Here is a 24,711-nt window from a genome sequence, read left to right as displayed (position 1 = left end):
AAGAGAACTAGTCCAAAAGCCAGTCAGGATGGCAGGAAAGTAAACCTCTGCTACAGGTGAAGCTGTCAGAAAGACTTTTTGGCAGGCAAGCAATGCCTTCTCCTCAGCCTCTCCAGCACTAATGAGAGATGCGGCTCTTCTGCCCAGGGGAGGCATTTTGTACACACCATCAACTAGAATAGAATAGAATTTTATTGGCCAAGTGTGATTGGACACACAAGGAATTTGTTTTGGTGCATATGCTCTCAGTGTACATAAAAGGGAAAAAAAATACCTTCATCAAAGGTATAACATTTACAACACAAATGATGGTCATAGGTTGCAATTTAACCCTTAATGATAGCAGCAAAAAGTTACAGTCATACAGTCATAAGTGGAAAGAGATTGGTGATGGAAACGATGAGAAGATTAATAGTAATGCAGATTTAGTAAATAGTTTGACATTGTTGAGGGAATTATTTGTTTAGCAGAGTGATGGCCTTCGGGAAAAAACTGTTCTTGTGTCTAGTTGTTCTGGTGTTCAATGCTCTATAGCGTCGTTTTGATGGTAGGAGTTGAAACAGTTTATGTCCAGGATGTGAGGGATCTGTAAATATTTTCACAGCCCTCTTCTTGATTCGTGCAGTATACAGATCCTCAATGGAAGGCAGGTTGGTAGCAATTATTTTTTCTGCAGTTCTAATTATCCTCTGAAGTCTGTGTCTGTCTTGTTGGGTTGCAGAACCAAACCAGACAGTTATAGAGGTGCAAATGACAGACTCAATAATTCCTCTGTAGAACTGGATCAGTAGCTCCTTGGGCAGTTTGAGTGTCATATCCCACTCCCCCTTCGACGACCGGGTCTAGGAAATCCGTATCAAGCGTGGCCACGAAGCCTCTGCAGCTTTGCCAAATTCCTTTCAGATTTTTCAGGGCAGGCAGGAATCCAAATTGTGACTTCAGCAAACTAGATGAGACTTTGCTTGACTCAAGGAATGCCAAAAGCAGGTCCTTTATATAGGCTGTGGGGTGTGGCTCCATGATTCAGCATTTATCCAGGCCTGCCCCTCCCTTCCTTCTGCTTATGTCACCTCTCAGATCTCCAGAAGCGAGGATCTTCCCACTTTGAATTGTTTTCTGCTGTTTGAGAAAGGGAGGGGTCAGAAGGAGTAGGCCTGAGCAATTCCAATCCGTGGCCAACCTCCCCCGATGGCTGAGCCAAAGGAACACACGCCGCATCAGTGAGGTTTGTTTGTTCATTCCTGACATCCTGTCCGGGCATGGGGCCAAGGGCTGGAGGCAGGACAGACCGTTCATCTTCATTATCAGACTCAGAGTCTAATAGCAGAGCTGGGATGAGACAGGAGGGGCCCAGCTGAGGAGAGGAGGGAGGATGAGGCACAACATTGAGCTTTCTGAGTTGACGCAGAAAGAACATTCTCTGTTGTCCTTTTTTGATGATGTTTTTGATGTTAACTGTCCATTTTAGATCTCGTGATATGATAGAACCTAGAAATTTGAAGGTTTCTACTGTTGATACTGTGTTGTCAAGTATTGTGAGAGGTGGAAGTATGGAAGGGTTTCTCCTAAAGTCTACCACCATTTCTACAGTTTTGAGTGTGTTCAGTTCCAGATTGTTACGATTGCACCACAAGGCTAGTCGTTCGACCTCACGTCTATATGCAGATTCGTCATTGTCTCGAATGAGACCAATCACTGTTGTGTTATCTGCAAACTTCAGTAGTTTAACAGATGGATCGTTGGAGATGTAATCATTGGTATACAGAGAGAAGAGAAGTGGGGAGAGCACACAGCCTTGGGGGGGCCCTGTGCTAATTGTACAGGTATCTGAAGTGATCCCGCTTAGCTTTACCTGCTGCTTCCTGTTTGTTAGGAAGCTTGTGATCCACTTACAAGTCTGTTCAGGTACCTGTAGCTGGTTTAGTTTAGTTAGAAGAGTGTCTGGAATGATGGTATTGAATGCTGAACTAAAGTCTACAAAAAGGACCCTTACTTAGGTCTTTGGAGATTCAAGATGTTATAAGATGTAGTGCAGAGCCATATTAACAGCATCATCTGTTGATCTATTTGCTCGGTATGCAAATTGCAAGGGGTCTAACAGCAGATCCGTGATGGTTTTCAAGTCGGAAAGCACTAGCCTTTCAAAGGCTTTAATGACTACAGATGTTAAAGCAACTGGTCTGTAGTCATTCAGTTCCTTGATAGTGGGCTTCTTCGGCACTGGGATGATGGTAGAGCGTTTGAAGCAAGAAGGAACATAGCACATCTCTAGTGATTTATTGAAGATATGGGTGAAGATGGGGGCCAATTGGTTAGCACAGACTTTTAAGCAAGAAGGAGTTATCTTGTCTGGGCCTTGAGCTTTTCCTGGCTTTTGTCTGTGAAATAGGTCCTGCACTGCCTTTTCTATGATCACTAGAGGTTGTGAACCCAATGGGATGGGGTCAGTTGTAGGAGGCTTGGCTGTTGTTGGTGTGTCTGAGATGGGGGTTGTGGAGATAGGTGGCTGTAGTTTCCTTTCAAACCTGCAGTAAAACACGTTCAGGTCATCTGCCAGTTGTTGATTTCCTTCAGCCTGGGAGGGAGGTTTGCCATAGCTGGTGATATTTTTAAGAGTTTTCCACATGTTTGCTGGTTCATTTGCTGAAAACTGATTCTTTAGCTTTTCAGAGTAGCTTCTTTTTGCTCCTCTGATCTCCCTTGTTAGTACATTTCTGGCCTGATTGTACAGCATTTTACCATCTTTTCTGTAGGCTTCCTCTTTGGAATGACGTAGCTGCTTAAGTTTAGGTGTGAACCAAGGTTTGTTGTTTTACTGCAGGTTTGAAAGGAAACTACAGCCACCTATCTCCAAACAGTTGTTTGTCAGTACACATAGGTCTTCACAGAAGCTGACATATGATGTTACAGTATCTGTGAGTTCATCCAGGTCTGCAGAGGTATCTTCAAAAATGTTCCAATCAGTGCAGTCAAAGCAGGCCTGCAGCTTTAATTTTGACTCTTCCATCCAGGTCTTCACTGATTTAATTGTTGGTTTTGTGGTTTTAAGTCTTTGCCTGTAAGCAGGTACAAGGTGAATCATGCAATGATCAGAGTGCCCTATAGCTGCACATGGTAAAGACCGATAAGCATCTTTTAGTGTTGTGTAGCAATGTTCTAACGTATTATTTCCTCTAGTGGGACAATTGACATGCTGCAAGTATTTTGGTAGCTCTTTCCTTAAGTTTGCTTTGTTAAGATCTCCCAAAATAATGGCCAGTGAATCAGGGAATTTGACTTCAGCCTCCATGATTTGGTCAGCTAGAATTCATAATGCCTTGTTTACACAGGCTTGAGGTGGTACATAAACAGCAATTAGAAGAAATGAGGAAAATTCACAAGGCGAATAGTATGGTTTGCAGATGATAATTAAAGTCTCTAAATTTGTCGCAGAATTTGTAAATTACAGAAAAATCTTGACACCAGCTGATATTAATATATAGGCATAAACCTCCACCCTTCATTTTACCAGATGCTTCTGAATTTCTGTCTGATCGTATAATCTGAAAACCTGGAATATTCAGGCTACTATCTTCAATTGATTCATTTAACCAGGTTTCAGAGAAGCATAGGATTGCTAGTTGCAAAGATCAGAATAGTATTTATTTAAGAGGAGTATTTCATCCATCTTATTTGCAAGTGAATGTACATTTGTTAGGAAAATTGAAGGCAGAGTGGTTTTATATCCTTTCTTTTTTAATTTGTTTAAGATCCCAGCCTGATTACCTCTTTTCCGTCTGCGTCTCTGTTTGATTTTTTTGATAATCCATGGCTCCGGGGGAATTGCCTCTTCCTTTGTTCTTCCAGTCTCATCTGCATTTGTAAAAACGGAGGGGTGTGTGTGAGATCTCAGAAAGCTGCTCCTTAAAGAAATGTTGCTTAATTCTTAGTAGATGATCTTGTGAGTAGGAAATCCGTTGTGAGTCGCAGAGAACAATTAGAAATAAAGAAATAAATAAAATCATTCGAGAGCATTTCACCGAGGCAGCCTTCGTTGGCGCCATCTTGCGGGACCAGTGGATATGCATGTATGGGTGACATGACAAGTCCATCCTGGGTGCAGAAGTTCTGCTGCTAGCCTGGCAGCCCAGCCTAAGCCATATTTTATTTTTATTTTTAATTTTCCCTATAGGGAGCTACTGAAATGGGAAACGCACCTCTCCCTGTGTAACTAGGGAGAGACTCTCCACCCTGAAAAAACCAATGGCTCGAAAGCAGCTCCTCTGCCACCACCACCCTTTCCCCCACTGCCTTCCCCAAACACCTCCCCCCCACATTGCAAACGTGAAGCACACGCAAAGTGCATGTGCGAAGCGAACTGGTTGTTACACTGGTTGAAACCCACCACTGGGTATTATATATCATTAACCTCAGGCATTCATTCACAAGCTGATCAAATGCATTATCTAACATTGTCAAGGCTTCTTTTGGTCTATTTCAGCATTCAGATTGCTATGCTAGAAAAGAAACCTTACAATAACACACTGTTCTTATTAACTAATTTTCAAGGCATTTCTCTTTCTTTGATTTCTCTAGTTGCAATGGGGTTGTAACCAGCATACCAGATGGACTTTTTTATCAAGAAACTGGGTTTGGAAACAGCTGTCCATTACATAGCAGTCTTGACTTAAACCTAACAAAATCACACTAAGGTTTCTAATCAATATTGTTTAAACCTTGCATGAACAAATACTTCAAGGATGTGTTTTAATTAATTTAAAATACTTTATAGGGAGCATATAAATTTGTAAGTCTGGGTATATTGATTTCTGCTAGATCCTTGATAGAATTTTTTTTTCTCTTGAAACTGGGGCAATGTAGCATTAAGTTTTTAGAAGCTGAACTTTTGATCAAGTCATTAGAATTATTAGAATCTATTGTGCTGGTTGTCTCAGCCTGAAATGTGTTCCTAAAAAATGACTAAGGATTGGTGACGAACAGAATATCTGCATTTACTATGTCACTTCAAAATGCCTTATTTTGTAAGCTACAGTATTAGGTGAGGAGGAAAAAAGAAAAAAAGGACGGAGAATTTTCAAAAACAGAAAATGAAAAAAGGATAGGCCCTGCTAACTTTTGATTTTTATTGTAAGCCTATAGTATTATCATTTTCCTAGCATTATTCCTGCAGGTGAAGGTCTGTTTTTTGGATCTACCAACACCATCTTGCATAATCAAGTGCAGTGTCTGGGTTCAATTGGGCAATTTTCATGTCTGCATTTATTGCGTCTTGCCATCTTTGCTTCAGCCTTCCATGTGGGCACTTACCATCTGTGTTAAGGCGGAAGATAATGCAGACAATGGTATGGGGTGCTGCTTTTTAGGACATGGCCATACCCCTGTAGGCATTTTCTCAGGTATTGATGCAATGCCCATTTGCTGCTGTAATGTCTCACTGCTGACATGATCAAGAAGCGAAATATCTAATGACCAATGAAGCATGTGCATCCCCATAGCATGTAAAAAGTGCTCAATGTATTTGGTGGTTGGCTATCACTCAGTGATCTATAAAACTGCTGTGCATACTATTGTTTTGTACACCTTTGATTTTCGATTGCATGTGTTGATTGCAGAGCATTTCTTTTGTAGCAATGCTTTGTTCACTCTTACACACAGTTTTGTGTATGTGTGTGCGCACATGCATGTATATAGATGATGAGAGATAGAGATTCTAAACCTTATTTTTGTAGATACAGAGAAAGTAAGAAGTATACATATAAGCATATTGTATATATTAATATTTGCATTAGTATCCTGAATAAATGCGGAAGAATATATTTCACTTTCGTAACAGGTTACGAACCATAATCTACCACCATAGTTCATTGCATGTTTGTGTGCATGTTTTTCAACTTCTAATCTAGAGCTGAGAGAAAATAACTAGTCCATAGTCATACAGTGCCTACGGAAAGGCTAGATACTAGAATCTGGGTCCTTCTGTTTTTAACTCAATGTTCCTCTCTTTATGTGTGCACAAACCTCCTTTACCATAAAAGGAAAATAAAAGGAGAAAGATTATAATGGGAGATAAGAATTGAAGGTAAAGAAAGATTCATCTTAAATCTTGCCAGTGTTTTAGTATTTAGAACAATTAAGAGCAGAAAAAAATTCTCCTTGAAAAAAGATATTAGCTGAGAATTCAAAATTGATTGAATTCTTTGGTCGAAAAAATACTTTTAAAAGTAAAAAAAAAAGCCTTTGATGATCGAGTGGCTCAGCTGGGATCGTCAGAACCCTTTAAAAACTTTTTTTTAACAACCTCTTCAGCCGACTTCCCCACTTGCTTACTTGCTGCTTCTTTCGGGCTCGCTAAACCTTGCTTCGGCTGCTGCAATCAATTGCATCAGCTGGCAGCTGAATCTGCCTGCCTGCAATCCATCTCATTGGTGAGCAACTCAATCTGCCTGCCTCCAATTGGGTAAGTAACTGGGGTGGGGGGGAGCTTTAAAAAATAGTTAATTGGGTTTTTTTAAGGAGTTTTTTTTAGACAGCAATTTAAAGTTAAGGAAGTTTTAAATTTAGCTGCTTTTATCTAGTATAAAAAAATAAAATAAAATATTTGTGCAGCTTTCTGAGATTCGGTATGTTTCTGTAGTGTTTCACTCTAACTACACCAGCACAAAATCTCACAAAGCTGTATGTGGCATTTGTGTGTGTATGTGTGAGAGAGAGTCAGTTGTGCTGTGTTGTGTGTATGTAAAGTGTGAAAGTTGGTTTTGAGCTTTTGTGGCTGTGTGAGGTTCCTGCTTGTTGCAGAGGCCATTTTGAGTGAAGTGCAGCTGCTTTTACATTGTGTGTGAGTCAGTTGTGGTGTGTTGTGTGTGTGTAAAGTGTGAAAGTTGGTTTTTGAGCTTTTTGTGCCTGTGTGAGGTTCCTGCTTGTTGCAGAGGCCATTTTGAGTGAAGTGCAGCTGCTTTTACATTGTGTGTGAGTCAGTTGTGTTGTGTTGTGTGTGTGTAAAGTGTGAAAGTTGGTTTTGGTACCTCTTATTGTTTTGTGTACTTTGTTTATTATTTTATTATTTATTGTTATTGGCCACACCGGTCACCTGACCACCAAACCAGCCCACCAATAAGCCATGCCCACAGAACCGGTAGGGAAAATTTGTAGATTTCACCTGCCCTGATCCAACAGTTGATATCAGTGGTTTTATAATTTCTACCAAGCTTGAAGGGCAGGAAAGAAAACGGAATTTTGTAATTGGTTCTTCGAGTTCTCTTTCTGTTCTTTAACAACAGATTGAACTAAATTCTGCTTGCAATGGATTTGTAAGATAAGAATTTGAGAAAAGAATACAGGAAAAGCTACATGGAAGATGCTAGACTGGATAATTAATGTATAACTTCAGTTCTGCCCATTAAAATTTGATTGAATCAGATCAATTAAGCCGCCACATCTTGAAATATGATATGTCTTGCTAACTTTGTTGTAAAGCAAAAAGAAATTATTTCATGGTATTGCATGGCAGCATTTAATCACATATTGTGATTACATATTGTGCATAATCCTTTAAATCTTCTGTTAAGTTCGGGAAGTAACGAGGCTGGAGACCAGGGTAGTGACAACAGCTCTTTAATATAGGGTGAACCCAGCAACAGGCTGGGTGAAAACCCTCTCCTTTTATACAGTTCTGTTGGAGGTTTTGACCAATCAGCAACGTGCTGATTTCCCGCTCAAATATTTAAAGGTACAACACTAATACATAACACTCCTCCCCTCCCAGAAAACACTTTGCCTCTATTTACATAAATATTTACATGTTATTTTTCGACGTAGTCACGCAAATAACCTGGGCGTCTCCTAGTCCTTTCTGACCTGCGCGGTTCAGTTCTGGGTGGTGTTTTGAGCTGGTCGGAGGGGCTGTTTTCTCCTCCTAGCACCTTCTCTGGGCCAACGGGCTCCGGATTATTGGCCGACTCTTTTTCTTGGCCATCGGGCCTTGGATTACTTTTTTCAATTTCCCTGCCGCTTCCCTCGGGAACCTGATGGCGTCGCTGGAACTCTGGGATCTCAGCTAAGTCTTGCGCCTCCCCCGGGTCATTGTTGGCTGTGGAATCAAATTGGTATTGCTCATGATATGTTTCGTTTGGTTCAGTTTGGTCGGTTATTCGTTTCCTTAACTGATCTACGTGGCGCCTCCACACTCTGTTGTCGGGTAGCTCTACCACGTATGATTTTGGGCCAGTTACTTTAATTATTTGTCCTGTGAGCCAACTAGGGCCGTCCCCATAGTTTCGAGCCCACACCGGGTCGCCTATGCTCATTTCCCTGGTCTTTTCTAGTTTTCCCTTGTAACCCTCTGGTGTGTAATGGGGATTCAAACGGTCCAGTGGGCACCGGAGTTTCCGTCCCATTAGCAATTCGGCTGGGCTTTTCCCGGTGGCCGTGCTTGGGGTTCTGTGCTGGATGGCTAGGAAAAAGTCTATTTTTGTTTGCCAGTCACCTGGCTTTAGCCTGGACAATGCCTCCTTAGCGCTCCGGACGGAACGCTCTGCAAGGCCATTCGACGCAGGGTGAAAAGGCGCAGAGAGGGCATGTCGGATGCCTTCCTCTGCCAGGTATTCTTCAAACTGGGCTGCCGTGAATTGAGGCCCATTGTCGGACACCAGAATGTCCGGCAATCCGTGAGTTGCGAACAGGTGGCGCAGGGTTGCGATTACCGCTTCGGCCGTAGTGGATTTCATAAGTATGACCTCCAACCATTTAGAAAATGCATCCACAACTATTAGGAATGTTTGGCCGTGAAAGGGGCCAGCAAAATCAATGTGGATTCTTGACCAGGGCCCTTGGGGCTTTTCCCATTCTCTGACTGGGGCCGTTGGGGGTAGAGGTCTGGATTCTTGGCAAGCCTGACATTTCCCTACCCTCTCAGCAATCTCTGCGTCCATGAGTGGCCACCATACATAGCTTCTGGCTAACCCTTCATCCTTACGATCCTGGGTGACCCTCGTGGAGGAGGTCCAATACCTTTCCCTTAACTTTTCAGGAATTATTACACGATCACCCCATAACAGGCACCCCTTGAGCTGAGAGCTCATCTCGTTTTGAACAAATTCTTTGAACCTTCGCCCGGGCGCGGGCCACCCTCTCTGTACCCAACCGAGTACAGTCCTTAACACAATGTCGGTATGATGCCCGAGCCACTTCCTTAGATGTGACTGGGCCAGAGTCCAAAGAGTCAATAAGTAGGATGGGTGTCCCTGGGTGGGGTCTTGGTTGCCCCAGGTAGTGGGCATCGGCTTAATCGTCTGCATGCCCCACTTCTTTTCCTGGTCGATGCTGCAGCTTATGCGAATAAGCGGCTAAGAATATAGTCCATCGGGTCAATCGCGGCGAAAGTGCCACAGGCGTTGGGCGGTCGCCAGCCAGTATTCCTAGTAGCGGTCTGTGGTCAGTCACGATTTCGAAATTCCGCCCAAATACATACTCGTGGAATTTCTTGACCCCTGACACAATGGCTAGTGCTTCTTTGTCTAACTGGCTGTAGTTCCTCTCTGGGGAGGACATCGTTCTCGAATAGAACGCTATGGGGGCTTCTGTGCCGTTTGGAAGTCTATGGCTGAGTACAGCCCCCACCCCATAAGGGGAGGCGCCGCAAACCAACACTAGGGGTAATGAGTCGTGATATTGGATGAGCAGGCTATCACTTGAGAGCAGGTTCTTTACTGCTTCAAAAGCCCTATTTTCTGACTTTCCCCAAGACCAAACAGTATTTTTTCCTAAGAGCCTATGCAGCGGTTCCATAGAACGGTTGCTTTGTTCTTTAAAAGACCGAAAATTAACCAATTAGGAATGCCTGCAGCTCTGCTTTGTTTTGGGCGCTGGAGCCTTCTAATTGCCTTAACCTTGCTCTCAGTAGGGTGAATTCCTTTCTTGTCTATCCGTAGCCCAAGAAATCGACCGATTCGACCCGATCTGGCATTTGTTTGTCTTGACTTTTAATCCGCTGTCCGGAAAATGCTCAAGACCTTTCTTAACCGCTCCCCAATTCCTCCATGTTTTCCCTGAAATTAGGACATCATCAAGTAGGAACTACCCTGGGAGCCCCTGCAGTAGTCGCTCCATCAGGTTTTGGAACAGCCCTGGTGCCACACTGACCCCAAATTGCAATCGGTGCACTTGAATGCCCCCTGTGCCACAATCGCTTTGGGCTTCGCCAGCGGGCGCTCACTGGCAGTTGTTGGTAGGCTTGGGCCAAGTCTAACTTTGCAAAGACTTGCCCTTGCCCCAAGGAGTGCAATAAGTGTTGCACCACGGGAACCGGCAGCGCTTTTCTGTAAGGCTTTGTTAAGCGTCGCCTTGTAGTCAGCGCAAATTCTAATTGACCCGTCCGTTTTATGGGGTGACGATTGGCGCCTCCCACTTGCGTGATCGACTGGCACCAAAACCCCTGATTAATGAGCTTGTCCAGCTCCTTATCAATTTTGGTTTTAGGGCAAAGGACTCTCTCGCCTTAAGCCTAATGGGGCTACCTGGGGTCTAAGTTGAAGGAAATAGGGTGCTGCTTTTTAGGACATGGCCATACCCCTGTAGGCATTTTCTCAGGTATTGATGCAATGCCCATTTGCTGCTGTAATGTCTCACTGCTGACATGATCAAGAAGCGAAATATCTAATGACCAATGAAGCATGTGCATCCCCATAGCATGTAAAAAGTGCTCAATGTATTTGGTGGTTGGCTATCACTCAGTGATCTATAAAACTGCTGTGCATACTATTGTTTTGTACACCTTTGATTTTCGATTGCATGTGTTGATTGCAGAGCATTTCTTTTGTAGCAATGCTTTGTTCACTCTTACACACAGTTTTGTGTATGTGTGTGCGCACATGCATGTATATAGATGATGAGAGATAGAGATTCCAAACCTTATTTTTGTAGATACAGAGAAAGTAAGGTATACATATAAGCATATTGTATATATTAATATTTGCATTAGTATCCTGAATAAATGCGGAAGAATATATTTCACTTTCGTAACAGGTTACGAACCATAATCTACCACCATAGTTCATTGCATGTTTGTGTGCATGTTTTTCAACTTCTAATCTAGAGCTGAGAGAAAATAACTAGTCCATAGTCATACAGTGCCTACGGAAAGGCTAGATACTAGAATCTGGGTCCTTCTGTTTTTAACTCAATGTTCCTCTCTTTATGTGTGCACAAACCTCCTTTACCATAAAAGGAAAATAAAAGGAGAAAGATTATAATGGGAGATAAGAATTGAAGATAAAGAAAGATTCATCTTAAATCTTGCCAGTGTTTTAGTATTTAGAACAATTAAGAGCAGAAAAAAATTCTCCTTGAAAAAAGATATTAGCTGAGAATTCAAAATTGATTGAATTCTTTGGTCGAAAAAATACTTTTAAAAGTAAAAAAAAAAGCCTTTGATGATCGAGTGGCTCAGCTGGGATCGTCAGAACCCTTTAAAAACTTTTTTTTAACAACCTCTTCAGCCGACTTCCCCACTTGCTTACTTGCTGCTTCTTTCGGGCTCGCTAAACCTTGCTTCGGCTGCTGCAATCAATTGCATCAGCTGGCAGCTGAATCTGCCTGCCTGCAATCCATCTCATTGGTGAGCAACTCAATCTGCCTGCCTCCAATTGGGTAAGTAACTGGGGTGGGGGGGAGCTTTAAAAAATAGTTAATTGGGTTTTTTTAAGGAGTTTTTTTTAGACAGCAATTTAAAGTTAAGGAAGTTTTAAATTTAGCTGCTTTTATCTAGTATAAAAAAAAAAAAATATTTGTGCAGCTTTCTGAGATTCGGTATGTTTCTGTAGTGTTTCACTCTAACTACACCAGCACAAAATCTCACAAAGCTGTATGTGGCATTTGTGTGTGTATGTGTGAGAGAGAGTCAGTTGTGCTGTGTTGTGTGTATGTAAAGTGTGAAAGTTGGTTTTTGAGCTTTTTGTGGCTGTGTGAGGTTCCTGCTTGTTGCAGAGGCCATTTTGAGTGAAGTGCAGCTGCTTTTACATTGTGTGTGAGTCAGTTGTGGTGTGTTGTGTGTGTGTAAAGTGTGAAAGTTGGTTTTTGAGCTTTTTGTGCCTGTGTGAGGTTCCTGCTTGTTGCAGAGGCCATTTTGAGTGAAGTGCAGCTGCTTTTACATTGTGTGTGAGTCAGTTGTGTTGTGTTGTGTGTGTGTAAAGTGTGAAAGTTGGTTTTCGGTACCTCTTATTGTTTTGTGTACTTTGTTTATTATTTTTATTATTTATTGTTATTGGCCACGCCCACCCGGTCACCTGACCACCAAACCACGCCCACCAATAAGCCATGCCCACAGAACCGGTAGGGAAAATTTGTAGATTTCACCCCTGCCCTGATCCAACAGTTGATATCAGTGGTTTTATAATTTCTACCAAGCTTGAAGGGCAGGAAAGAAAACGGAATTTTGTAATTGGTTCTTCGAGTTCTCTTTCTGTTCTTTAACAACAGATTGAACTAAATTCTGCTTGCAATGGATTTGTAAGATAAGAATTTGAGAAAAGAATACAGGAAAAGCTACATGGAAGATGCTAGACTGGATAATTAATGTATAACTTCAGTTCTGCCCATTAAAATTTGATTGAATCAGATCAATTAAGCCGCCACATCTTGAAATATGATATGTCTTGCTAACTTTGTTGTAAAGCAAAAAGAAATTATTTCATGGTATTGCATGGCAGCATTTAATCACATATTGTGATTACATATTGTGCATAATCCTTTAAATCTTCCTTTGGAAAAATCACACTCTGAGTGGTGCTTTCAGATTCAAAAGTAGGTATGTGCTGCCCATACATACATACACACATCCATTTCCAATATTTTGCTAGGTTCCAGGTGTTTTGCAAAGTAGTGCTTATAGTACTTTCACTTAAGCTTTCAAATTATTCGATGTTTTATTTTTATTTTATTTTATTTATTTTTATTTATTCATTTATTTTGACAAACACAACAATATATATAACTATAAGCATGAAATAACCACACAAAATGAATACAACCAAAGGGAACATTAGGACAGGAACGGTAGGCACGCTGGTGCATGGTTTTGGAGAATAGCAGCCACACAGACTACATTTCCAAACAGTCTCAGGGAATCCATATTTTGTGGTTTCTATGAAAAGAATTGCAAATATGTTCTTACATTTTCTAAAATAAACCTACATATTTACTAGGTGAGCTTTGAGGTGGAAATCATGACACTAAACAATTAAGTGTATTTCACACAGATGATAATTTTAAGGAAACTAGCAAATATAGAGACAAAAATACTTCTAATACATCTATTAGAAGGTGAATTTGTTTAGATAAACTCCTACTATACAACCTATGTTCAGACCTGCTCCAATCTGATCCCTTAGGAAAGAAAGACCCTTGACTCCATTTGGTTAAAGCAAAGGTTTTCTTTTTATTAAAGGTGTTGGCTGCAGTAAAGTCAGGTTAGTTCTGAATTTTCCTGTGCTCAAAAGATATAGAAAGATTCACTTGCAGCCCATTTGTCCTCCCGTGGCCAGTCGGTTTCCAGCAAATCAGAGCTCACCAAAATGTTTTGAGAATGCCGAGATGTTTGGAGCTAATCTGCATATTTTTTCAAGTTACCTGGCCTTGGAACATTTGTACAAACTGGATCCAGGCTGCTCTGATGTTTATCACCTGTCATTCCCCCTCCCTATTTCCCACCATGTACACAACAGTTTTATTGCCCTTACATCCTCTCCCCACTTCTAACTTTTGATGGCAGGATGCCTGTGAAGTTCCAAGCCAAACCAGACAGAGCTGACACTGTGCTGAACTGTTTATCAACTCTGAAGCAAACCTGGCTGCCTCACAGTTGCCAGGAAGCCTGAGAAAGAAAGGGAGAGGGAAGACTGTAAGATGGAAGTGCCCATCTTACAGTCGAAATAAAAAGTTTTTCCTTGGGAGCCAAAGTCATTGTAACAGGTGGCTGCTGAAGGAGGGGAGGAGCCTGTCAGCTATATTGATTGGACAATGTGACTGATAACATTGGGGAGGGGGGAGTTTTATTCTTTTAATTAGGTGAAAACTGCAGGAACTTTCAGAGTTGGTTTTCACCAACTGTGCCAATATGATGTATCCGATAAACATGTCCTTTGAGGAATCTACCTGCCTCAGAGTTCTGATTTCAATGGGTGCATTACTTGGAATGCTGACACTGTTGTAAAGTTGAAAAAAATGCAACTTATCCCCACCAATGTTAGCAGTCCTATGCTTTTTTCCTATGGAAATCTTAATGAATTTAATAAGATCCCCTTCTGAGAAGACAGGGCCTTTTGTTGTGGGAGATACTTGTTAAATACTAGGGAGGCTGGGGTAGCTGAATCATTGGATAAGTTAGTCCATTAAAATAGATTGGCCTATATTAGATAGTGAAATAAATTCTGATAGTAGGTTAAGCATTTTGAAACTAGGCAAATGAAATGTCAATTTGTAATTTTCTTCTTTCTTAGAAAAAGGTCTAAAATTACATCCTTAGAACCCCAACTTTTTAATTAATCCAGCTCTTTGTTAAAAGTCTATCAGCTGTTTCAAACTAGCCAAATGAAATAAGCAGGGTGACCCAGACCACATGCCTCACTGTATACAGTAGATGATCACCACTTTAAAGTGATTTAGTTGCTGACATGTCTTCTCTTACATATGTGCCCAGATAGGACCTGAGAAAACGATGCAGTTAACCACAAGAAAGCTGCTCTCAAAAGTAAAATTGCAGCCTGCAATTTTGAACCAGACAAATACATGGTTTTATCTAAAATAACCATGACCATTTCTCATGAGTTATTTCAGGACAAGCATGCTTTTTTTAAGAGTTAAAAATATGAATGTTATCATACTTTCTCCCCAGCTCTGATCCATTATTCTAATCTATTATTCATATTTTTAGGATGGATTAGACTGAATCTGGAGATTTTTTTCCTATTAAATTAAATTCAATGAATTTGCTACCAATAGCATATCTTTTAAGAACAATACTTTGAGATTCTTATGGTTTAACCACTTATGATTCATGATCTCCAATTTCTCTCAAAGCTGAAAAAAGTATTATAAAATCTATCAAAAAATAGTGAATGCCTGTTAACAATTTTATTGCTTAAATTTAATTTTATTTCCTTAATTAAGGATCAGGACAATGTTTACATACTGCATATTGATAAGACTTTATTAAATAAGACAATTTAGATAAGTTGATCTTTGATTTATACTGGGAGAGTAGAAACCAGTCAGAGATGTTCATATGTTATGTTCGATTTATGTTGATTTGTATATGCTTGTATATGTCTTTTTGTGTGTGTATGGCCATGTATATGAGCAGACATACACACAAAAGAGTGTAGAAGAATCACAATACTTTGACCCGAGTGCTTCAGTTGACTTCTTTCCATGCAGACAAAGAAAACGAGAGAGAGAGAGAGAGAGAGAGAGAGAGAGATGGAGGGAGGGGGAAAGGGAGGGAGGAGAGGGAAAGAAAGAAAGAAAGAAAGAAAGAAAGAAAGAAAGAAAGAAAGAAAGAAAGAAGAGGGAGGGAGGGAGGGAGGGAGGGAGGGAGGGAGGGAGGGAGGAAGGAAGGAAGAGATAATAGCAACTACTTCCATGTCAGAGACATAGATTAACAGAGTTGGAGGGGACATTGTAGGTCATCTGGTCCAACCCCCTACCCAAGCAGGAGACCTTACACCATTTCTGACAAATGGCAGTCCAATCCCTTCTTGAAAGTCTCAAGTGATGAAGCTCCCACAACTTCCAAATGCAAACTGTTCCATTGGTTGAGTGTTCTCACTGTCAGAAAATTTATCCTTATTTCCAGGTTAAATTTCTTCTTGATCAGTTTCCATCCATTATTCCTTGTCTGGCCTTCAGGTGCCTTGGAAAATAGCTTGATCCCTTCCTCTCTGTGGCAGCCCCTCAAATATTGGAACACTGATATCATGTCTTCCCTGGTCCTTCTCTTCACTAGACTAGCCATGCCCAGTTCCTGTAACCGTTCTTCATTTATTTTAGTCTCCAGTCCCCTAATCATCCAGGTTGCTCTTCTCTGCACTTTTTCTAGAGTCTCAACATCTTTTTTTTTTATAGTGTGGTGACCAAAACTGGTTGCAGTACTCTAGGCGTGATCTTACTAAGCATAACTGTTACTGAATTATCACCTAGAAGATGGAAGTAAGGCCCACTTTTTTCCACACTATATGGTGAAGAAAATAGGTACTTCCTATTCATAGTCAGAATACAATTTTCTATTAGCATAGATTGGAAATAGATTGCTATCTTAACAAAGCAACTTGTCTCACTAAAGGACAGACATATTGTCAGATGCCCAATATCATCAGTTTAGGAAACCAATAAAAAGAATGTTGCATAGAAGAGGTAAAAAAAGATAACTATCATTTCAAAACTGCTAATTTCCTTGGACCATTCTTGTTTAGAGAAGAAAGTACCCTCATAACGTTTGATTATAAGGAATACAATTTTTTTCCCCAGACAATGCTGCTATTGCTGAAAGCCAATAAGTCACATCTGTGGAAGGTTGCTGATTAAATATCATTGAGAAGGGGGGAAGGAAGGAAAACATTCCCTCCCAACTTCTCTCCCTCCTTTCTTTTGGTTTTAAAATGAAAGAAAATAGCATGAGCACAAAGAGACTGAGGTAGTTATATAATTGGGGAGACTTTCCCCACTAACTTGTTCCCTTCTCTGTCACATTGATTTTCTCCCTGCAAGCTTTCTTTTTTTAAAAAAAAACATTTTTAATTAGATTATAGAATAAAATACAAAAATATGAAAGCAAATAATAGGGGAAGTGGGGAAGAAAAGGGGGAAAAAGTGAGGAGGGGAAAAAGAAAAGAAAAGCATTAACTTACCAAATCTGTTGCTGTAGAATAAAGCATTAACATTGAACCTCAACATTTTACTTTTCCAAAATAATTTAAACTAGTCATTTCTATAACAACAAATCAATCTAATCAGTAAAACCCAGAATCAAAGTTTCATTTTTATCCACCTGGAGCACAAAGTCCAGAAGCAGTCTCCATATAGCTGCAAAAGTACTTATATTCTTTTCTTTAATCAAAACAGTCAGTTTAGCCAACTCCAACAGCTTCTGTAGCCATTCATCCATGGTGGGAATCAAAATGTCCTTCCATTGCATAGAGTAGTCTTGCTGCCGTCAAGATATATAAGATCAAGGTTCCAAGTTTTTAAAAAAGTCTTTTTCCATTAAACCAGAAGAAAAGTTTCTGGTTTCATCTTTATCTTCATTTTAATAATTTTCTTTATTAAAAAATGAATCTTACTCCAAAATGTCTTTGCTTTATCACATATCCACCATAAATGTTAAAAGTTCTCTTCTTTACTTTTACATTTCCAACATTCATTTGAAATACCTTTATACATTCTAGATAACTTATCCAGTGTTAAATGCCAGTGATACATCATCTTATACAATTTTTAAAAAATTATAGTTTAATGTGAATTTTAAAAATTTCATCCGCATATTTTCTGATTGTTCAAGCATCACATTATATCCAAAATTCCTTGCCCAGTGAGTCATACAATGTTTTACATATTCACTTTCCAAATTAAATTTCAGTAATGTTTTATAAACCTTAGCAATAATATGTTCATTATGTTCATTGCTGCCGCTTTGTACTTTCATTCCAGAGCTCTGGACGGTGGAGGCAATAGTGTGATTCAGCCAGCTCGCACCAGTTTGGGAGAACTGGTAACTAATATTTTGTGCAGTTTGGCGAGCCAGCTGGAACTCGCCACACCTGGCCCTGTCCCTCCCCTCCCAGCCACTCCTCACCTCGTGTGAACAAGAGTGGCTAATTCATGGCTTTGTTGTGACCCAGGTTCCTGGACCCGGACTCCTGGACTCAGATGATTCAGAAAGTGAGGGAGAAGACCTGGCAAGCCCTGCTTCTCTTGAGCCCTTTCCCTCCCTGGCACCCACTCAAAGGGAGGAGGAGGGGCCGGCAAGACCTGATTCCCTGGAGCCTTCTTCTGATTTGCAACGCCCAAGAACAGTTTTGGAGTGATGCAAGGCTGCGCAGGCGTGACGTGCGTGCGCAGAAGCAGTGTTGGGTTAAAACCAAGTCATAATTGTCATGCAGTGACATCTGCAGAGACTATAAATAGGAGGCGGGACTTCCTGGTTTTTTGTCTTGGACAAAGCAATGAATTGGCGCGGGCAAACTGTATCAATGGAGGGAAGAATATATTCGTGAGTAATTCTGGCCTTATCTATAATTTCCTCGTTATCTCCAGAAACTTGGCAGGCCTGTGGGTAGACGTGGCCAGGACATCTATCTATGTAAATAAAAGGAGAAAAGAAGGCCTCTGACTGACTCTTTGCTGGGAGTATTGGGGGGAGGGAAACAGAACATTTTGTCCAAGACCTGACTAAAACATCTTCCACCAAAGATGGACCAGCAGCAGGTACAGCAGCAGTTAGAGCAGCTACAAGCGGCTAATCAACAGCTCCAGCAGCAAGTGGCTCACTTGGCAGGCCAACTTGCTGCCAGGAATGTGCCTGCAGCCCCCCCCATCCTCCCACTCCTCCTCCTCGTCGCAAGTGCCCGATAACCGTGCCGGATAAGTTTTCTGGGCAGCCTGAGATGTTCCCGACCTTCTTGGGACAGTGCCAGCTGTACATGGCTATGAGGCCAGAGGATTTCCCAGACGACCGGGCTAAGGTGGCCTTCGTGATTAACCTTCTTTCCGGCTCGGCTGCTTGATGGGCCACGCCCCTCTTGCTCCAGGACAGCCCCCTGCTGGCGGACCAACAGCGTTTTTGGCAGCACCTGCGCACCATGTACGAGGACCCCATTCGAATGCTGATGGCAACCAGGCGCCTTAAGGAACTCCATCAAGGGAAACGCCCCCTGCAGGAGTACATCGCCAAATTTTGTCTTTTGTGCCAGGACTCTGCCTGGAATGATGCAGCGCTGGTGGACGCGTTCCAGGAGGGACTCTCAGAGGAATTGCAAGACGAGCTGGCCCGGGTGGAGGCGCTGCGGACCCTCGACAACTTGGTGCCCCTTTGTCTCCGCCTCAATGCCCGTCTGCAACGCGACCGTCCCGTCGCACCCCCCGGGACCCGCCATCGACATCTGCACCCCCACTTCCTGCGCCACCAGCACCCCGGGTCGCCCCACGTTTTGTAACCGCTGCGGAAGAGCCCATGGAGTTGGGAGCGGCCAGACCTCGCCTGACAGCCCAGGAGCAGAACCAGAGGCGCCAAGGGGGATTGTGCCTGTACTGTGGGGAGCCCGGCCACTTCGCCGCTTCTTGCCCCAGAAAGCGAAGTGGGGCACGCACGCCGGTCCCCGAATCACAGCGTGACCAATCGGGAAACAGAGCAGGCCCGACTGGGAAACCCTAGGTCGGGCATACTAACCCCACTGGACGTTGCGGAAGTAGACTCTGGGCCCCCTCGGCATCTGATTCTGGACACACGGATATGGTTGGGGAACCAGTCGGACGGGCTCCAGGTGCATGCGCTGGTGGACTCAGGGGCCACAACAAACTTTATGGACCAGGCCTTTGTGACCCAGTTTGCGGTCCCCGTGGTTCCGGTGGACCCTCCAATGCGGGTAGAGACAATTGATGGACGAGAACTGGTGTCCGGCCCCATTAAATTTGCCACCCAGCCTTTGCGCCTGGCTATTGGGGACCATGAAGAGGCGATCCAGTTTTATGTCACGGCGGACCTTCATTTTCCCTTGGTCCTTGGGTTGGCCTGGCTTCGGACCCACGATCCTCAGGTGGCCTGGTCACAGAACGCCATCTCTTTCCCGAGTCTGCAGTGCGTCGATCACATCCGCCACACCTGTGCCGGCCAGAACGTCCCCACCGCTGCCATCACCTTGCCTCCTGAGCTGACGGACTTCGCCAACGTGTTCAGCGAGAAGGAGGCAGACCGACTACCCCCGCATCGGCCCTATGATTGCCCCGTGGACCTTCTGCCCAACGCACCACTGCCTGTGGGACGCCTGTATTCCATGTCGGAGCCGAGGTTGGCGCCTCAGGGACTTCCTGGACAAAAATCTGGCCGAGGTTCATCCGCCTTCAAAGTCCCTCTCGGCCCCGGTCCTCTTCGTGAAGAAGAAGACAGGGACTTGCGCCTGTGCTGTGATTACCGCCGCTAGCGCCATTACAGTGTGGAATCGCTACCCCCGCCGTCATCCCGGAGCTGCTGGAGAGGTTGCGGAGGCCACGATTTTCACCAAGCTCGATCTCTGGGGGCCTACAACCTGGTGCGGATGTGAGAAGGCAGATGGAAGGCGACGGCATTCGCACCGATCGGACACTACGAATACACTGTCATGCCATTTGGGTTGACCAACGCTCCCGCCGTTTTCCAGCACTTCATGAACGACGTGTTCGAGACATGTTGGATCGGTTCGTGGTTATCTACCTGGGCGACATCCTGATTTACTCGGTCCAGGAAAGCCACCGACACGTCGGTCTGGTTCTGCAACGCTTGGAGCAACAACTCAATGCGGCTGAGAAAGTCTTCTTCTGGACTTCCATAGAATTCCTCGGGCATATCATCTCGCCCAAGGGCATAGCCATGGACCCATGCAAAGTAGAAGCTTTGTGTAGCTGGGAAGCCCCTCGTCGGGTGAAGGATGTTCAGCACCTGCTGGGCTTCGCCAACTACTACCGGACCTTCATCCCGGGCTTTGCCACACTGACGGCTCCACTTACCCAGCTCCTCAGGAAGAAGGTTGCTGTTGTGACCCAGGTTCCTGGACCCAGACTCCTGGACTCGGATGATTCAGAAAGTGAGGGAGAAGACCTGGCCAGCCCTGCTTCTCTTGAGCCCTTTCCCTCCCTGGCACCCACTCAAAGGGAGGAGGAGGGGCCGGCAAAGCCTGATTCCATGGAGCCTCCTTCTGATTTGGCAACGCCCCAAGAACAGTTTTGGAGTGATGCAAGGTTACGTAGGTGTGATCGGCGTGCGCAGCAGCGGAAGATTTGGGACAAAGCCAAGTCATAATTGTCATGCAGTGACATCTGCAGAGACTATAAATAGGAGGTGGGACTTCCTGGTTTTTTGTCTTGGACAAAGTAATGAATTTGGGCGGGCAATCTGTATCAACGGAGGGAAGAATATATTCGTGAGTAATTCTGGCCTTATCTGTAATTTCCTTGTTATCTCCAGAAACATGGCAGGCCCGTGGGTAGACATAGCCAGGACATTTATATATATGTAAATAAATCAGAAAAGGAGGCCTCTGACTGACTCTTTGCTGGGAATATTGGGGGAAGGGAAACAGAACAGTTGCGTTCCGGTGGGGTCCCCCGCAGCAAGAAGCATTCACCGCCCTCAAGAAAGCCTTCGTCACGGAACCCGTCCTGAGGCATCCCGACCCGCTCCGGCCTTTTGTGGTGGAAACGGACGTGTCCAATGTGGCTCTGGGAGCGGTGCTGCTACAGGCTCCGACGAATGGCGGCACACTTTTTCCCTGTGCTTACTACTCCCGGAAACTCAATCCTTCTGAGCGCAACTACACCATCTGGGAAAAAGAGTTGCTGGCTATCAAGGCTGCATTCGAGGCTTGGCGACACCATCCGGAGGAGGCCCAACATCAAGTGGAGGTCCGAACGGACCATCGGAATCTCGAGCACCTCACCACAGCTCGGAAGTTGAACCAGCGGCAGATCCGGTGGTCGTTGTTTTTTGCCCGGTTCAACTTCTGCGTGACCTACATTCCCAGCGGTCACAACCGGAGGGCGGATGCCCTGTCCCGCAAGCCAGAATACCTCTGCGCCAAAGACCCCCTTCCTCCACGGACAGTGCTGCCGGCAGAAGCCTTGGCTGCAGCACGGGAACCAGTGGACTTGCGGGCCCAGGTGCGAGAGGCGCAGCACCAGGACGCCTGGTCACAGCAAAGGAGAGCGGAGGTGGGCCCCACGTCTCCTTGGACCTTGGAGGAGGACTTACTCAAGTTTCGGGGGCGATTATGTGTGCCCACAGGACCACTCCGAGCCCTCGTCATGACCCAGTGCCACGACAACCCTGCAGCAGGACATTTTGGGTTCTTCAAGACCCTCCACCTGGTGACACGGACCTTCGGTGGCCCAGTGCGGCATGATATATATGCCTATGTGACATCCTGCGTACCGTGCCGGCAAGCCAAGGCCGCCACGGGGGCCCCTCCCGGGCTCCTCCAGCCCTTGCCGACACCCGACAGACCCTGGGGGGCGATCTCCATGGACTTCCTGACGGACCTGCCACCGTCCTCTGGGTTCACCACGGTGCTGGTGGTGGTGGACATGCTCACCAAGATGGCACACTTCATCCCATGCCGCGGACTGCCCACAGCCGCAAAAACGGCCCGTCTCTTTCTGCAGCACATCTTCCGCCTCCATGGTCTACCGGACAGGGTGGTTTCGGACCGTGGAGTTCAGTTCACAGCTCGCTTCTGGAAGAGCCTGATGGCCGCGTTGGAGGTGCAGGTGTGTCTGTCGTCATCGCACCATCCGGAGACCGACGGGGGTACAGAGAAGGTCATCGGTATCCTGGAACAGTATCTCCGTTGCTTCATCAACCAGCAACAGGACAACTGGGCTGATTACCTGTCCCTGGCGGAGTTTGCTTTTAACAACTCTCAGCACACCTCTACTCAGATGACCCCGTTCTTTGCCAATGTGGGGTACCATCCGCGGCTCTTCCCTCTGGCACCACCGGATTCTCCTGTTCCCGAAACGCAGACCTTCCTGACGGAATTGCATGCGGTCCAACAGTTGGTACGTCAGCAGCTGGATCGGGCAAAGGAGGACTACAAACGATCCGCCGACCGTTCCCGACGGGCAACGCCCCCGCTGGCAGTTGGAGACCGGGTGTGGCTCTCCACCAAACACCTCCCGTCCGACCGCCCGGTAAAGAAGTTGGACCACCGATTCATCGGCCCGTTCCCTGTCGAGGCAGTCACCATGGTATCCTGCTGCGCCGGTTGGGGGGATTGGGAGTGGAGGCACCGTTTACGGTGGTTCTCCTCCTATCTCTCGACCGGTCGCAGTCGGTGTTGACAGGGGCAGAGGTCGTCCCGAGGCGCCTCACTTGTGGGGTGCCTCAGGGTCGATTCTCGCCCTTCTGTTTAACATCTACATGAAACCGCTGGGTGAGATCATCAGTGGTTTCGGTGTGAAGTATCAGCTGTATCGGATGATACTCAGCTGTACTTTTCTACACCGAACCACCCCAGCGAAGCTATCAAGTGCTGTCCCGGTGTCTGGAGGCTGTACGGATCTGGATGGGGAGAAACAGGCTCAAGCTCAATCCCGCCAAGACAGAGTGGCTGTGGATGCGGCATCCCGGTACAGTCAGCTAAATCCGCGGCTGAACATCGGTGGCGAGTCATTGGCCCCGATGGAGAGGGTCCGCAACAGGCGTCCTCCTGGATGAACGGCTGTCTCTAGAAGAGCATTTGACGGCCGTCTCCAGGAGAGCGTTCTACCAGGTTCGCTTGGTACGCCAGTTGCGCCTTTCTGGACCGGGATGCCCTATCCACGGTTACTCACGCACTCGTGACGTCTCGCCTGGATTACTGCAATGCTCTCTACATGGGGCTCCCTTGAGGGGCATCCGGAGGCTACAGTTAGTCCAGAATGCAGCTGCGCTGGTGATAGATGGAGCCCTCGTGGCTCCCATATGACACCTATCCTGCAGACTGCACTGGCTTCCTGTGGCCTTCCGGGTGCGCTTCAAGGTTTTGGTGACCACCTTTAAAGCGCTCCATGGCATTGGGCCGGGTTATTTACGGGACCGCCTACTGCGACCGAATACTTCTCACCATCCCGTGCGCTCTCACAGAGAGGGTCTCCTCAGGGTGCCGTCAGCGAGGCAATGTCGTCTGGGGACGCCCAGGGGAAGGGCCTTCTCTGTGGGGGCTCCCACCTCTGAACGATCTACCCCGGACTTCGTCAGCTGGACCTTCGGACCTTCCGCCGCGGGCTTAAAACATACTTATTTAATTGTGCAGGACTGAGCTAGATTTTAAATTTTGGGTTTTAAATTGGGTTTTATTTCTATTTTTAATTGGACGGGCTTTAGAATAAGTTTTTAAAAGTCTTTTCCATTAAACCCCAAAGAAAAGTTTCTGGTTTCATTTTTATCCTTATTTTAAATTTTTTGTGTATTGAAATGTGAATCTTACTCCAAAATTTCTCTGCTTTATCACATATCCACCATAAATGATAACTTTTACATTTCCAACATTCCTTTGAAATGACTTCATACATTCTAAATAACTTATCCGGTGTTAAATACCAGGATGCATCATCTTATAAAATTTTTCTTTTAAATTATAGTTTCTTGTGAATTTTAAACCTTTGTTCCACATATTTTCCTAATGTTCAAGCATCACATTATATCCAAAGTTCCTTGTCCACTGAATCATACAATGTTTTACATGTTCACTTTCCAAATTCAGTTTCAGTAATGTTTTTAAACCCTAGCAATAATATGTTCATTATGTTCATTGCTGCCGCTTTGTACTTTCATTCCAGAGCTCTGGACGGTGGAGGCAATAGTGTGATTCAGCCAGCTCGCACCAGTTTGGGAGAACTGGTAACTAATATTTTGTGCAGTTTGGCGAGCCAGCTGGAACTCGCCACACCTGGCCCTGTCCCTCCCCTCCCAGCCACTCCTCACCTCGTGTGAACAAG

The 24,711-nt window shown here is 44.6% G+C and overlaps 1 protein-coding gene across 1 annotated transcript; it reads right to left on the bottom strand.

The window, feature by feature from the left end:
• Positions 1-7,684: 7,684 nt before the first annotated feature.
• On the bottom strand, positions 7,685-8,927 carry LOC131203461 (uncharacterized protein K02A2.6-like). The gene has a single exon (XM_058193735.1). The coding sequence runs from the start codon at positions 8,925-8,927 to the stop codon at positions 7,800-7,802; it is 1,128 nt and encodes a 375-aa protein (XP_058049718.1). The 3' UTR covers positions 7,685-7,799.
• Positions 8,928-24,711: the final 15,784 nt, after the last annotated feature.

The sequence above is a fragment of the Ahaetulla prasina genome, chromosome 8, assembly GCF_028640845.1.
Source record: "Ahaetulla prasina isolate Xishuangbanna chromosome 8, ASM2864084v1, whole genome shotgun sequence".
NCBI classification, from domain to species: domain Eukaryota; kingdom Metazoa; phylum Chordata; class Lepidosauria; order Squamata; family Colubridae; genus Ahaetulla; species Ahaetulla prasina.
This window is presented reverse-complemented; position numbering and strand designations above follow the sequence as displayed.